A 16,658-nucleotide genomic window follows, 5' to 3' on the forward strand; every position below is an offset into this window, starting at 1 on the left:
TTCCATTGCACGATCTGAAAAGCCGTGAGTTTTCCTGCTATCCTAGCCAACAATCATTTCTCAATGAACATCACCAAAAATGTTTCCCTGTACAACAAGAGTAACTACACATGTTTTTTCTGAAGTGTTTTGGGATATTTAAGATGAAATAGTGTGCTATAAAATGCAAGTTTTCTTACTAAGACACCTTTAAAATTATGAACATTTGTGGCAATGAATGTGTAAATATAAAAGCAACTATAAATTTCTGACATAGAAATATGGGTCTACATGCATTTACTGTCTTAGTGAGCATTTGTTTAAGGACTTGTGCAATATCGCAGTTCCTGCTATGTATTTCTGATGATTCCACTTAGAAAAGACGGATTTTAAAAAGCTACTGGTAATTCTAGATTTTGCCGGCTGCAATATCTATTATTCATTAGAGTAATAAGACCAGAGCCTTTAGCTAATTGCTTCAGGCCTCACAACTAAGTAGAAGACTCAATTACATAGGTGTGTTTTAATAAACCGAGAACCAAGACAAGTGTTAGCATCTGATCATGTTGAACTGTAATTTTCTACAGACAAGTAACATTGCATCCCGGACCTGCTGTAAGTTGTGGGATCAGCTGTCCTCTTCATTATGTTTAGTGCATTATATTATTGCTTCAAATAAATATATTATTCAAATTATGTTTCCATTTCTGTTGTGGCATAACAAGTCTGTTACTCTGCAGCCCAACTGAACATTTCAGTGATGTTAAATATGCGCGATCAGGAATGTTCAATTTGAAACAATCTTAACTGATGATGGTGTTTATTAAGCCCTCTCCCACCACGTTTTGTATATTCACAGCAATTTTAGTGATAGATTTGCCAAGAATGAAGACAAGATTGGATTCAAATTCAAAATCATTTGGTATTAAAAGTAGAAGCAGCTCAATTAACAAATCTTCATAAAGCAAACTGTATTCACGCTGGAATTTCAGTATTCCAATGTGCTTTATGAAAAGGAGATAACTTGTGCTAGGCTTGAGGAAAATACATAGAATCTAGAGGCAGAACATAACGTACAACAAAAGATGCAAATAAACAACATGTATATTTAGCACGATAAATTCAATTATCTATTCAAGACAAAACTTAAAACACATTAGATAGAAAATGGCAGACAATAGCTACTTACCTCCAGATATGGTAGCCTAGCAATGGCATATTGAGACCCAGTGTAAGCCACTCTGCTGCACAGAGGAACATGACACAGAAGAAGGCATGGATAAGGTACTCGGGAAGTACCAGCTGAAAAAAAACACTATAAAATGAGTCTTTTTTTTTTACTATACTTACTTCACTTTTAAACCATGGCAAAAAAATTATCCTATTGGAAATGCTTTTTTTTTTAAATCAATAGGTATCCCATCGTACCAATGTTTCAGAGTCACCAACGCAATAGACATTTTCATCAGGATTTATTTTGAGTACGAAAGGATAAATTCTCAAAATTTCCACATCTGGTAGTCTAACACAGCATATTAAAACACTGCTCTTTTACCTTTGGAGACCAGAGTTCAAATCCAGCTAGTTTCCTTTGTCTGCTGGCTCCGAGAGTTCCAAGTAAACATTTGAGCAGTCTCAATCCAGTTGCTAATGGATGCAAGTCCATAATACTAACCATAAGTCAGCAATCAGCACCAAATTGGCAGACTCTAAAATCACAGGAATAGCTGTGTTGGGAAATGGAGATACTTTACTCTGCATCTATCCCATGCTAAAAGGTCCATGTAAAATGTGTCATTTCCCAGCATTGCTTACAATATGGGTAAACAAATGAGATCACATCAGATAGACAAAAAAATAACTGCATGGAATCTAAAGAAAATAAATGAGAGACACTCTTTCAATTAAAAATGTAAAAATTTACTAAAAATATTCTAAAGAAACATTTACATGTCCTGTCCAAGTTGCACATCTGATGAGAGGCAGGCATGTCAGAACAATGGGGGCAGCACATGGAGCAGAATAATTCTAACAAATCTCATTCAAATTATGTAATTGTTACAAAGCACCAACAGGAACAGCAGTTTGGAGTAAAGCAAGACATGTAGCATCCATACAACATGCAAGGTTATGGAAACTGGTAATTTTGTTGCTATTTTCTAAAATATTTAAGACAAATGTTGTAGCTTGTTCTTAATGAAGAGCACAACCAAGGTGGTCTCATCCAGGCACAATTGTGAGGCAAACAAAATAACTTGTTGAATGATCCCACTTTAAATATGACACTAGAAACAAACCATGCCAAGAGATGATTGGCCTGCAATCATGGCAGTATTTGTGGACTCAGGACAAGTGTTTCAAGTTTTGTTTTAAAAACAGAAAAAGTTCTAAAGCAAAAGCGAATATAAAAATAAAGGTGGAAGAGAGAAAACAGGGAAAATGAAGAAGTGTTTAGAATGTTTTTTTATAAAATTTAAGAATACTTTTTTCCCTTTCAGATATTTAGAGATGAATTTGGTAATCAACATGAAGGATGCCAGTGCCGGCAAGTGGAATATTTTTGCAATTTTGTCACCCAATTTCAATATCAAGCATTCTTAAGTCAGATACAGTAGACCAGCTAAAGAGAATGTTCCCTTTACTCTACCCAACAGTATACTTTAGCCTCTACGCAAAATAGCACTCTCGTGCACCTGCGTTAATCATTACACTTTTCACATTAATCACCTCATTGGAGTACCAGAGTGAAATTGCCAATTTATGGAAGGTTTTTTTTGCTGTGGGGGTCACATCCACGAGGAACTTGTGAAGACTGCCTCAGCATCACAATACAGAACACATGAGAATGTTCTGTAATCTTGCACTGCACTCATTTAGAGCAGTCTATAATTTTCATGATGGTCTGTACTGTAGGTCATTTCACTCAATGAAGGTTACAATTTCCCACAATGAAATGGTTACTTCCAAACACCCCATCCTGTTTTTCTAAATTTGGTTTGAGGGAGAGCATGGCACAGTACAATTTTGATTACATGCCCCCAAATGGAAGGGATGCCCCCAAACCAGAACAATGGAAATTGGCAAATAATATTGGTTCCACTGTATGGAAAGCAGAGTGCAATGATAAACACTGTTTTCTTTAATATTTCAAACAGTGAAAGTTTAGAGAAGTTTTTTTTCAATTCAAGACAAAGTGCAGTATTCAGGCTACGGGGGCGGGCAAGTTAGGGCAGGCAGCAATGTTCCCCTTCAATTTTTTTTGGTTGCCCAGCCCCTTTTAAGACGCAGCACGACCTATTCAAAACACCATGCATGCGTTTTCCTATTTCATAGCCGGCTGCACAGGAGCTGCAGAGTGCTGCGCGACCGTGCCAATTAAAGGGAATGTCCACGACTCTTCCGCATCCTGTGCCACTTTAACAGTTTCCTGGCCCCAACCGTGGACGTCCAAACCTCCACGCCTCCATTCCCCACCAGGATGGCCTGACGGCGCTCCACTTCTTCCTTGAACAGAGGCCCAAATCGTCACCATCCACCACCACCCTTCTCCTCCTCTCCTACACCTGGCTGAACTTGTTCTTGCATTGTACAACTTCTCCTTTGACTCCACTTACTTCCTCCAAATTAAAGGTGTGCTATGGGAACCCACATGGGTCCCAGCTATGCCTGCGTTTTCATGGGATATGTGGAAAATTCCTTGCTCCAGTCCTATTCGGGTCCCCTCCCTCAGCTCTTTTTCCAGTACACTGATGGCTGTATTGTTGCCGTTTCCTGATCTTGCCCTAGAACATTTCATTCATTTTGCTTCCAATTTCCACCCTTCCTTCAACTTTACATGGTCCATCTTCCCTTGCCTTCCATCTCCATTTCTGGGGATAGGCTATTGACAAACATTCACTATAAGCCCACTGACTCCCAGATACCTGGACTACACTTCCTCCCACCCCGCATCCCAAAGGGCTCCATTCCATTCTCTCAGTTTCTCCGACGATGCCACTTTCCATATTAGTGCTTCCGATGTGCCTTCCTTTTTCCTCAAACAAGGATTCCCCTCCACTGTGGCTAACATGGCCCTCGACGGTGTCCATTCTATTTCCCACACTTCTGTTCTCACCCATTCCCCCCCCCTCCCAGAACCACGATAGGGTTCCCCTCATCCTTACCTTTCACCCCACAGCCTCCACATCAACGGAATCATCCTCCGCCATCTCCAGCATGATCCCACCACCAAACACATCTTCCCCTCCCCATTGTTTTCAGCATTCCGAAGGGTCCACTCCTCAACCACCCCCAAAGACCTTCCCCCTTCCCACAGCACCTTCGCATGCAAGCGCAGGAGATGCAACACCTACCCTTTTACCTCTTCCTTTCCCACGGATTAGGGTCCCAAGCACTCCTTCCAGGTGAAACAATGGTTTACTTGTACTTCTTGCAATTTAGTATAATGTATTCACTGCTCACGATGCGGTCTCCTCTACATTGGGAAGACCAAACGCAGATTGGGTGACCGCTTTGCAGAACATAGAAACATAGAAACATAGAAAATAGGTGCAGGAGTAGGCCATTCGGCCCTTCTAGCCTGCACCGCCATTCAATGAGTTCATGGCTGAACATTCAACTTCAGTACCCCATTCCTGCTTTCTCGCCATACCCCTTGATCCTTCTAGTAGTAAGGACCCAATCTAACTCCTTTTTGAATATATTTAGTGAATTGGCCTCAACAACTTTCTGTGGTAGAGAATTCCACAGGTTCACCACTCTCTGGGTGAAGAAGTTCCTCCGCATCTCGGTCCTAAATGGCTTACCCCTTATCCTTAGACTGTGACCTCTGGTTCTGGACTTCCCCAACATTGGGAACATTCTTCCTGCATCTAACCTGTCTAAACCCGTCAGAATTTTAAATGTTTCTATGAGGTCCCCTCTCATTCTTCTGAACTCCAGTGAATACAAGCCCAGTTGATCCAGTCTTTCTTGATAGGTCAGTCCCGCCATCCCGGGAATCAGTCTGGTGAACCTTCGCTGCACTCCCTCAATAGCAAGAATGTCCTTCCTCAGGTTAGGAGACCAAAACTGTACACAATACTCCAGGTGTGGCCTCACCAATGCCCTGTACAACTGTAGCAACACCTCCGTTCAGTCCATAAGCGTGACCCTGAGCTTCCGGTTGCCTGTCACTTTAATTCTCCACTCCACTCCCACTCTGATCTCTCCGTCCTCAGCCTCTTACACTGTTCCAACGAAGCTCAACGCAAATTCGAGGAACAGCACCTCATCTTTCCATTAGGCACTTTACAGCCTTCTGGACTAAACGAGTTCAACAATTTCAGACCATAATCTCTGCCCATATTTTTTTCCACATAGCAGCTGTTGATGATTCTGCCATTCCCATTTACACCCTATCTAAAATCATCTGTTGTTTCTTAACTTTCTCCATTACCATTTCCTTTTGCCTTCCACCATCATCCCTTTTGACTTTTAATCTCTCCTGCCTTCCATCCTATCAGACCTTCCCTTTTGTTCTTTCCTCCCCTCCCCCCTTTTCCCTGATGCTATACTTGCGTAAAAATTTGTTACATCTTTTAACTTTTTCCAGTTCTGACGAAAGGTCATCGATCTGAAAGGTTAACTCTCTTTCTTTCTCCAGATGCTGCCTGACCTGCTAAATATTTCCAGCATTTTCTGTTTTTATTTCAAATTTCCAGCATCCACAGTATTTTGCTTTTGTGTTAAAGGTAACATTGGCTGGCAGGGAGGTGGGGAGGAGCGTGAGCAAAAAAGAGACGAGAGAGCAGAGAGAATGTGAAGCCTGTCTGATCTTCAAATTAAATTCAGCTGTAAATCACAGAATAGTTCAACGGCAACAATTAGCTTGACAGATTTTCCTGATATTAACATTTACACGTGTGAAACTAAGCAATTTTCTTACAGATCAAGAGCGGGATGCATTTCTGCAAATGAAAGACATCTAGGGTTATCGAAGTGAAACTAGAACTCACGAGTATCAGTTAGTTCAGTCTCCTGGAGCATGTTTGATTTCCTTCCAGGATCAGAGAGGAACTTCCCAGAGTTATTTCCTAAATTGCTCCAAGAATTTTTCTCTTTTTTCAGAATATTGCATGACTGAGGACTGAATCGACGGTGCATGTAGGCTGCACCACGTCTGGATGAGACAGTCTAGATTGACCAGTTGTTTTTTTCCAGTCCTTTTTCATGAATGTGTATGATTACTTCCCTTCCCCACCCCCAACTCGGTCAGTAATCCCAAATTATTAGCTGTGTCCCCTTCTTGCAGTCAGGGGAAAGATTTTGAACAACTACACCTTTCTGGACCGAGTGTGAAAGCTGTGTATTCATTCTTTTTCCCCAATTAATTAAGGGATTAATAGTGTAGTAACTGTTACTGACACGCATCAAGCAGTCTACCGAAACAGTGCTGACTCATCTACCCTTTGAAGTACCTTCAGTACAGACAGATAACGTGCATTCCCTCCAATACTGAAGAGACAGCTCAGAATCCTTCAGCAGTTACAGTTACCAAAGTAAAGTGTCTTTAGTGTTGACACCACTATGAGATGTCATTAGGAAAGATTGAAAACATTAAACCTATGTTACATTTTTATTTACTATTTTCCTCAGATTCAGCATCAACAACCACTCACATAGGGTAGCCTCCACTCTTACAAATTGCTATGGGTTTTTACCAGCCAAATATCTAAGTAGCTAAAGCAAGCTTCGGGATCGAGCAGAAACCCATGTCACTTCAGCATGCACAGAGATGCCAAAAATCAAAATTTGAAATGGCAAAATGATGATGATGAGTACAAATTTCAGAGTATCGCAAGTCACAAACACATCAATCAAATCTAATGGTTCAACAATATCACGTCAGTCCCATTGCCAGATACAAATTTGGTTTAGATAAGTTTCTTTTAAAATGTGTATCAATTTCACTGCTTTCCCATCTTTCAACCAGTTGGAGTAGCATAGCCTGAGCTGCAAGCAGTTTGGGTATAAAAAATTTTTTTAAACTTTGAAAATTCCCATCATCCACTGCAACCCCGCCTCTCCAGTTCTTTTGTGCCACTGCTGAGTATCAGCTAATGGAGTAGAGCGACTCTTAATATCTCCCCTCCTTCTGTATGTGATCTACAACAACAACAACTTGTATTTATATAGCACCTTTAACATAGTGAAACGTCCCAAGGTGCTTCACAGAAGTATTATGCGATAAAAATTTGATACCGAGCCGCACAAGTAGAAATTAGCGCAGGTGACCAAAAGCTTGGTCAATGAGGCATGCACAAGGATGATACCACAACTGTGAGGTTATATTCATCAGGAAAGGCTGAACAGGCTGGAGCCCTTTTCTCTGGAAGAGAAGGTAATCTAATAATTTAAATGCCTCTTAAGGGGTTTGATAGGAAAGACAAAGATGATACCACTTGTGGCGGAGACCAAAACTAAATATAAGATTAATAAATCCAATAAAGAATTAACGAGAAATGTATCTTTCCCAGAGAATGGCAAGACTGTGGAACTCACTAACACATGTTGAGGCTGTTGTGTTCCTAACACAGATGAGACTGCACACAGGAAGGTTAAAGTAACAGTGACCTCAGTCTTAAGACACTCCAGAGTGAGGAACAGGCCTCAAGGGCCGGCTTATATACAGTGCTCCCAAGGGGTGCTGGGATTTCTTGGGACTTCAGGTGATGCGCTCCTTGGTGGCAGAACATGGGAGTGCATGCTTTACAGGTACACAACATCACTCCCCCGCAAAATCAAAGTGAAAACTATTTACACGTGAGACGGTCGGGAGCCTTTCTTTCCCTGGTGGACCGCCTCAGTACAAATGTCTGTTCTGGTGTGTTGGCTGTGCCCTTGCTGGGCTGGCGTGTTGTTGGCCCTGCAGGGCTGCTGGGTGAGCCTGGCCTTGCTGGGCTGTTGGGCGTGATGGGTTCGATTTCCTGGTCTGGCGTGGTATCGTTGATCCTTTGGGTGTGTGTTGTGGGCTCGAAAAAGGTGGTGTCTGCTGTGGGTTGTTCAGGGCAGTCTGGAACTACAGCCTCGTTTGGTCCAGGTGCTTTCTGCAAATTTGTCCATTGTCTAGTTTGACTACAAACATCCTATTCCCTTCTTTAGCGATCACCGTGCCCGCGATCCACTTGGGACCATGTCCATAGTTTAGCACATACACAGGGTCATTCAGATCAATTTCCCGTGACACAGTGGCGCGACTATCGTTTACATTTTGTTGCTGCCGCCTGCTCTCTACCTGATCATGCAGGTTGGGGTGAGCCAGCGAGAGTCTGGTTTTAAGTGTCCTTTTCATGAGTAGCTCAGCCAGGGGCACCCCTGTGAGCGAGTGGGGTCTCGTGCGGTAGTTGAGCAGTACTCGGGACAGGCGGGTTTGGAGTGAGCCTTTTGTGACTCGCTTGAGGCGCTGTTTGATAGTTTGTGTTGCCCACTCTGCCTGCCCATTGGAGGTTGGTTTAAACAGGGCCGAGGTGACATGTTTGATCCCATTGCGGGTCATGAATTCTTTAAATTCGGCACTGGTGAAACATGGCCCATTGTCACTGACCAGTATGTCAGGCAGGTCGTGGGTGGCAAACATGGCCCTCAGGCTTTCAATGGTGGCAGTGCTTCCCGACATTATTTCACATTCAATCCATTTTGAAAGCACATCCACCACCACCAGGAACATTTTGCCGACGAACGGGCCCACATAGTCGACATGGATCCTCGACCATGGTCTGGAGGGCCAGGACCACAAACTTAGTGGTGCCTCTCTGGGCACGTTGCTCAACTGAGCACACACGCTGCATTGCCGTACACAGGACTCTAAGTCAGAGTAGATACCGAGCCACCACACATGGGATCTGGCAATTGCTTTCACCATTACTATACCCGGGTGTGTGCTGTGGAGATCAGAGATGAACGTCTCCCTGCCCTTTTTGGGTAGCACTACGCAGTTACCCCACAACAGGCAGTCTGACTGAATGGACAGCTCGTCCTTTTGCCGCTGGAACGGCTTGATTAGCTCTTGCATTTCAACGGGAATGCTGGCCCAGCTCCCATGCAGAACACAGTTTTTTTTTTACTAGGGACAGCAGAGGATCTTGGCTGGTCCAAGTCCTAATCTGGTGGGCCGTGACAGGTGATTATCATTTTCAAACGTTTCCATGATCATCAACAAGTCTGCGGGCTGTGCCACCATCAACAAGTTTGCAGGCTGCGCCATTTCCACCCCCGTGGTGGGCAATGGTAGCTGTCAGAGCATCCGCACAGTTCTCGGTGCCTGTCCTGTGGCGGATGGTACAGTTATACGCTGATAGCGCGAGTGCCCACCTTCGTATGCGGGCTGAGGCATTAGTATTTACCCCCTTGTTTTCAGCGAACAAAGATATGAGGGGCTTATGATCGGTTTCCAGCTCAAATTTGAGGCCAAACAGATACTGATGCATTTTCTTTACCCCGAACACACACACGCTAATGCCTCTTTATCAATCACGCTGTAGGCCCTCGGCCTTAGGCAAGCTCCTGGAAGCATAGGTGACAGGTTGCAACTTCCCCGCGACGTTAGCTTGTTCTAATACACACCCGACTCCGTACAATGACGCATACATGTCTTTTACACGGGTTATACAATACAAGCAGCTTGTTGGAGCATAAAATGTTTCTGGCTTTCTCAAAAGCAATTACTTGGTTTTTTCCCCAAAACCCAGTTCTCACCTTTACGCAATAACACATGTTGGGGCTCTAAGGAGGGCGCTTAACCCTGGTAGGAAGTTACCAAAATAGTTGAGGAGTCCCAGGAACGACCGCAACTCCGTGACGTTCTGTGGCCTGGGCGCGTTCCTGATAGCCTCGGTCTTGACGTCTGTGGGCTGAATGCCGTCCGCCGCGATCGTTCTTCCCAAAAGCGCCACTTCTGTTGCCATGAAGACGCATTTCGACCTCTTCAGCCTAGCCCTAGGCGATCCAGTCGCTGGAGGACCTCCTCCAGGTTTTGTAGGTGCTCGGTGTCCCGACCCGTGCCCGATATGTTGTCCTGAAAAACCACTGTGCGTGGTACCAACTTGAGTAGGCTCTCCATGTTTCTCTGGAGGATCGCTGCAGCGGCCCGAATTCCAAACGGGCATCTGTTGTAGATAAACAGTCCCTTGTGCATGTTGATACAGGTGAGGCCCTTCGAAGACTCCTCCTGCTCCTGTGTCATGCAGGCCGAAGTCAGGTCGAGCTTGGTGAACGTCTTGCCTCCTGCTAGTGTCGCAAATAGGTTGGCTGCCTTAGGTAGCGGTTATTGGTCCTGTAGCGAGTAACAATTAATAGTTACTTTATAATCGCCACAAATCCTGACCGCGCCATCACTTTTGAGTACTGGAACAATCGGGCTGGCCCACTCGCTGAATTCCACTGGGGAGATGATGCCCTCGCGTTGCAGCCTGTCCAGCTCGATTTCCATTCTCTCCCTCATCATGAGAGGTACCGCTCGCGCCTTGTGGTGAATGGGTCGTGCCTCTGGGACCAAGTGGATTCGCACCTTCGCCCCGGAAAAGTTTCCAATGTCTGGCTCAAAAAGGGAAGGAAATTTGTTAAGACCTGGGTACATGAGGCCTCTTCAACATGTGATAGCGCTTGGATGTCATCCCAGTTCCAGTGGATTTTGCCCAGCCAGCTCCTTCCAAGCACTGTGGTGCTATTGCCCGGGACAATCCAGAGTGGCAGTTCGTGCACCGTGCCCTCGTAGGTGACCTTGACCATGGCGCTGCCCAGGACACTGATAAGCTCTTTGGTGTACGTTCTCAGTTTCGTTGGATGGGACTCAGGGCTGGTCTGAGTGCCTTGTTGCACCACAGTCTCTCAAACATCGTTTTACTCATGATGGATTGGATAGCACCAGTGTCCAGTTCCATGGCTACAGGTAAGCCATTCAATTCTACATTTAGCATTACAGGTGACCATTTCGTCGAAAATGTGTGCACCCAGTGTACTTCAGCATCTGCCTCCTCTCTCCGAGGCTTGAAATTGCTTTGGTCCACCATGGACCGATCTTCCTCTGCCACGTGGTGGTTAACAGGTTTTGCAGAGCTTGCAGCTCGTTGGAGGTGCCCCATTGTTCCACTGCTCTTGCAAACATACCCTTTGAAGCGGCATGAATAGGCTGAATGGAAGCCTCCACAACGCCAACAAGGTGTGAATTGCCTTGCATTCATCCTTTGTTGCGGACTCTGGGTCATCTGAGGCCCGCTGGCAGTTGCAGACTCGTGGTTTCTGCCCTGTACATTTCTGCTCACAAACACAGTTCCAGTTAATTTATGAACATTGCTAGCACTTGTGTGCTGAGATATTTGTTAGGTGTTATCACTGGTGGACATAAACGCCTGTGCTATCGCAATGGCCTTACTGAGGGTCGGTGTCTCTACAGTCAAAAGTTTTCGTAGGATGGTCTCGTGGCCAATGCCCAGTACAAAGAAAGTCTGAGCATTTGCTCCAGGTAGCCATCAAACTCACATTGTCCTGCAAGTCGCCTTAGCTCGGTGACATAGCTCGCCACTTCCTGACCTTCAGATCGCTGGTACTTATAGAACCAATACCTCACCATCAGCACGCTCTCCCTCGGATTAAGATGCTCCCGAACCAGTGTACACAGCTCCTCATACGACTTATCTGTGGGTTTCACCGGAGCCAGAAGATTCTTCATGAGGCTGTAGGTCGGTGCCCCGCAGACTGTGAAGAGGACCGCTCTCCTATTTGCGGCGCTTTCTTCTCGGTCCAGCTCGTTGGCTGCAAAGTACTGGTCTAACCGTTCGACATTGGCTTCCCAGTCCTCACCCTCCGAGAACTTTTCCAGGATGCCCACAGTTTGCTGCATCTTTACATTGGATTTGTGTACTCGTCGCCAGTTCTTGTGTTCCTAACACAGATGAGACTGCACACAGGGAGGTTAAAGTAACTGCGACCTCAGTCTTTATTAAGACATTCCAGAGTAAGTAACAGGCCTTGGGGGCCGGCTTATATACAATGCTCCCAAGGGATGCTGGGATTTCTTGGGACTTCAGGGGATGCGCTCCCTGGTGGCAGAACATGGGAGTGCATGCTTTACAGGTACGCAAGAGAGGCGAATAGCTTAGATGCATTTAATAGGAAGCTAGATAAGTACATGAGGGAGAAAGGAATAGAAAGATATGCTGATAAGGTTAGGTGAAGAAGGGTGGGAGAAAGCTTGTGTGGAACATAAACACCAGCATAAACCAGTTGAGCTGAATGGCCTGTTTCTGTGCTGTAAAATCTATGCAATACTACTCAATGATATATTGCACAAAATTCCAAATCCATGTCAAAGAGCTGTTTCTCTACCTAAAAAGGCAGAAATATGCAAGCAGTGGTTCAGTAAATGAATGTCTTGCCATGCAGTACATTGCAAAACAGAACAGTAAGCTCCCAGAATTAATCCCTGGTCTGTGTTTATATTTGACATTCTTATCCATGGTAACAGTGAGGGTACTACAGTAGGCTTCAGAGAGAAAGAAAAACAGTATACACAAACCATCCTGGAAGTTCATGAACAGCTGAGCCTGATACAGCCTTCATGTGATGACCTCAACTGTCAAACCCACTGATGCCGATTGTACGCACTCACATGAATAACTGCTTGGACAAGGTACTGAAATGAACTATCTCCAACTGTGAAACTAAAACTCAGTCACTTTCTTCAGAAAGGGAAGTAGTAAAGAAAAAAAAACTGGGAGGAAAAAACAGAATATCATCTGGACAAGATATCGTTACTATACATTTCTCCAAGGTGACGGAGACAGAATTTTCTTTAATTCATTTTCAGGGTGCGGATGCCGCTGGCAAGGGCAGAATTTATTGCCCATCCCTAGATGCCCTGAGGTAGCAGTTTGATACAATTGAGTGGCTTGTTTAGGCATTTCAGAGAGCAGTTAAGAGACAACCATATTGGCATGGGACTGGAGTGACATATTAGGACAGCAGCAAACCAGTTGAGTTTTTACAACAATCTGACAGCTTCATGGTCACGTTTAGGTGATACCAGCTTTTTATTCACAATTTTTTTCAAACTGAATTCAAATTCTCAAACTGTGCGATTTGAACTCACAAATAGCGCAGTGATTACAAACACTACTGGACTCTAATTGGGAAGGCCCAACTTGAACTGATCATAGGTAACCCTCGCACCAAAGCTACTTCTGGGAGAAAGCTCATCATCAAAGATTCCTTTCCCAATTATTCAAGCACAATTTCTTGAGGGTAGTCTGTATCCAGTGATGTCCACAGGTTGACTTGATGAGCAGCATAAATACAAGTTGAGGTTTAACATTGATTAAAGGAAAGTGGTGATGGAAAATCTAACATTTCTTTTTTAAAAAAACAGCTAGAAGGTACTCCAAAAATAATTACTCAAATGTGCAATCCTGAAATGTTAAATAGCTGCGCTGGATACATCTCAATTAAAGTGCTTTAAAAAATGTTTGAAACATATTTACAGCAATATGATTTTGTTCGAAAACATGCAGCCATGTGCAACAATCAGCCATTCATTCCATTAGCAAATGATCCACAGTGAATTGGTTTGAGCAAAGTAGACAGTTATGTGTTCACCATTAGGTGATATATAAGCCAGTCACTAAAATTCCAATTTTTCCCCCCACTTAATCTAACATACAATTGTTCATGCTATTGTAAAATCTCATGACAGGTACTCGATATTGCAACAATAAATGTTGAAAAGTATTCTATTGAAAAATTCCATTTCTAATCTACATCAATAATTTGGATTCATTAAACACATTACAAATGGGTCAAATTTGCATATATTAAACTCAGAGGGCAAAGGATTTGTATGATGGAGCTCAGAAATTGCAAAATGTGTTGGACAAAATATCTAACTGGGCTGAACAATGGCAAATGAAATTTAATGCAGAAAACTGTACGGTATAATTATTTATTTTACTGCACACAAGGAAAAATGGGTGACACACATACTCCACAGATGATGATGATGAAATAGGAAAGGATTGATATAGTAGACTCAATGGTCAATATGTTCAACCAATGGAGCAATCAACAAAGCTAATAGAGTGCTGCATTATACTGTTAGAACGATAAAGCACAAGCCAGAGGAAGTCATCCTTGAACTCTATAGTGCTCTGATTACACTACACCTAGAGTAGAGTACAGTTTCCATTTCTGGACACTGAGACACAAGGTAGACTTTCAGGCACTAGAGACAGTGCGAAGAAGAGCCACAATGCTGATTCCTAGTGCTAGAGGTCTGAATTATGAAGACTGGAGAAACCTGAATTTTTCCACTTGGAAAGGTAGTGCAAGGGTAATCTTCTAGAGGTATGCAAGATTTTAAATAGAATGGAGAAAGTTTATCTGGAAAATTATTTAAAACTAAATTGCAAAACTAGTAAAAGGCAAATTTAGGACATGGAGTAGATGGAATGAACCTCCAGATAGAGTAGGGGAGGTTAAAACACATGAATCATTTAAGAAACAATTGGATGCCACAGTTGGGGGGTGGGGAACTTGATGGTTGTTCAGGCTGGATGAATGAAGATTTGCCAATTAGCCGGTCATCCATAATTATCTTATGATCTGATAAACAAGAGTTTCAGCCAATAAATTACAAATTAAAAGATTGACATTTTGCTAGTCCATATGATTAATAAAAATACATGTATGGCAGTTCCATAAATAACTAATATGCCTTCTGAGTGTATCTTTTCATTTCTTGAAAGACTCCCCCCACCAGAATCTCATTATTAAGATGAATATTTATCACCAAAAATAATTAAATGTTCCACTGTATGCACAATAATGGGTTATGTTTGATGATGCCGGGCTGGGTCATTTACAATAGTCTTTCAGTTAAGTGGTCTCATCAATATTGTAATTTATGCATCTTTAGTACTTTTATTGAATTTGTTTTACTGTTAAAACTTACAACTGCACCTGTAATTTAAGTTAATTTGATAAGTTTAACACATTTATCAATTTCAAAATGTATGCAGGTTAAAATAGTTCCAAATTACTCACTCATGTATAATCACCCTAAGTAGGCACAGCATACAAGTTAATTTTTAATTGTAATACTCCCTGTACTGCAAGCATTTATTTCATTACAGTAATATTTTTAATTGCAAATAAGTAAACAAATTGTTTGATTTTACTCCAGTAGATTGTAAATTTGGACCTGAAAGACGTTCACATATGACCCCAAGAAAAAAGTTTTAAATTGAAAGGCATTTTAACTAGAAATTAGTACAAACCTTTAATGCCATTTTGACTCTTTTAATCTTTTTGACCTTTACAACTGTCTTTGTGCCGAAAAAATGACAAAAGCAGATTGAAAGAATGTTAGTACGACAGCTGACAAGATCACTGTAGATTAACAACAGTCAGAATACAAAGGTGAAGCAAGCGTGAATCAATAGACTCAAAGAAAAACAGCTCTCCAGGCAGAAAGCAAAATAAACTGTTCATAAATATTCAAAATCACCCCACAGTAACTTACAGGATTGAGTGTATTACATTGGTCTATAGGATTCTTGTAGTCAGTCTTCAATTCATCAAACGCTATAATCTGGAAGAGAGTATCAACGGCATAACAGTTATCTCATATTTGCAAAATCACAAACCGTTGGTTGATCTAGACTACACTATGCAACCAAATAAAAGGGGAATTCAATGTAAATCTATACTGTACACAGCTCTTCTTGATAAGGCTGTTAAATACAATATAAATTGCATCCCCTTTGCACGCATCAAAAAATCTGCAGTAACTAGCATTACATTTAGCAAAACTGACTATATGGTGCTGAATTAATCGGGATGTTGAAGCCAATTTGTATAGACTGTGGCAACAATAATCCCTGATCGATTCATTCAATTTTAGGTGTGCACTTAGCTCCATCCAAGGAGACTGATCCCGCCAGAAACTAAGATCGTTTTAAACAACACGGTCTGAATGAGGATATATTTCCGAAATTTACTGAGAAAGTGGAAAATCAGTGATTTGGTCTGGGAATCTATGAGACATCCTTCCCCTCAGGCCTGATGACAGCCGCAAACCGTCAGGACCAACCGGTAAATCTACCGAGAGCAGCTTCTCTCCTCCACATTTACCTAGAAGAAATGACGTTTGCAAAACAAAAAGTCCATAAAAACGTCGCAGATGTAAAAGCGGAATAATCGAATACTCACATGCCAAATAGCAAAAAATATGAGGGCGGCGGTGAGGAGCAGCGCCAACATATAACAAAAGGCCGCGAATGTAAACGCCATCTTGGATCAGGGCGGACAGACGGCGGAGCCGGCCAGGCTCACTAACTAGCCACTGACGTCAACACGTCGCTCACTCCCTGGTCACGTGGTACGCCAGGCCTTGCTCCCGAGCTCGCCCTTGTGCTTGTTGGGGATACAGAGTCTGTGTTGCTAGGCTCCCAGTAACCAGCAAAGTGACAACTTCGTGCTTGCCCTTAAAATGAGACAAAAAAAACAATTGCAGTAAATAAAAATGCCGCTAGTGGCCCTTTTATTTATTTAACGCAGGTAGGTTTCAAGTTGATATTACTATAGCAACTGGCAGAGGTCAGGGAAACATAGAACCCAAGTTTCCACATGATTCGCGCCTGATTTTTAGG

The 16,658-nt window shown here is 42.9% G+C and overlaps 1 protein-coding gene across 1 annotated transcript; it reads right to left on the bottom strand.

Moving 5' to 3' along the window:
• Positions 1–1,164: 1,164 nt before the first annotated feature.
• cnih1 (cornichon family member 1) lies at positions 1,165–16,391 on the bottom strand. The gene is made up of 3 exons (XM_070877481.1): positions 16,219–16,391; positions 15,530–15,598; positions 1,165–1,281 (listed from the first exon to the last, which is right to left on the bottom strand). Exons 1-3 carry the CDS (start codon positions 16,297–16,299, stop codon positions 1,165–1,167), a joined length of 267 nt encoding a protein of 88 aa, XP_070733582.1. The 5' UTR covers positions 16,300–16,391.
• Between the last annotated feature and the right edge of the window lie 267 nt (positions 16,392–16,658).

Source organism: Pristiophorus japonicus, chromosome 4 (assembly GCF_044704955.1).
Source record: "Pristiophorus japonicus isolate sPriJap1 chromosome 4, sPriJap1.hap1, whole genome shotgun sequence".
NCBI lineage: Eukaryota > Metazoa > Chordata > Chondrichthyes > Pristiophoridae > Pristiophorus > Pristiophorus japonicus.

Bases quoted from the DNA above. Each gene is read 5' to 3' on its own strand.
- cnih1 (XM_070877481.1), bottom strand. From the start codon at position 16,299: ATGGCGTTTACATTCGCGGCCTTTTGTTATATGTTGGCGCTGCTCCTC. The intron at 15,599-16,218 runs GTGAGTATTCGA...ACTCTCTTCCAG, and splicing joins TATTTTTTGCTATTTGGCAT to ATTATAGCGTTTGATGAATT. The intron at 1,282-15,529 runs GTAAGTTACTGT...GTTTTTTTTCAG, and splicing joins AATGTAATACACTCAATCCT to CTGGTACTTCCCGAGTACCT.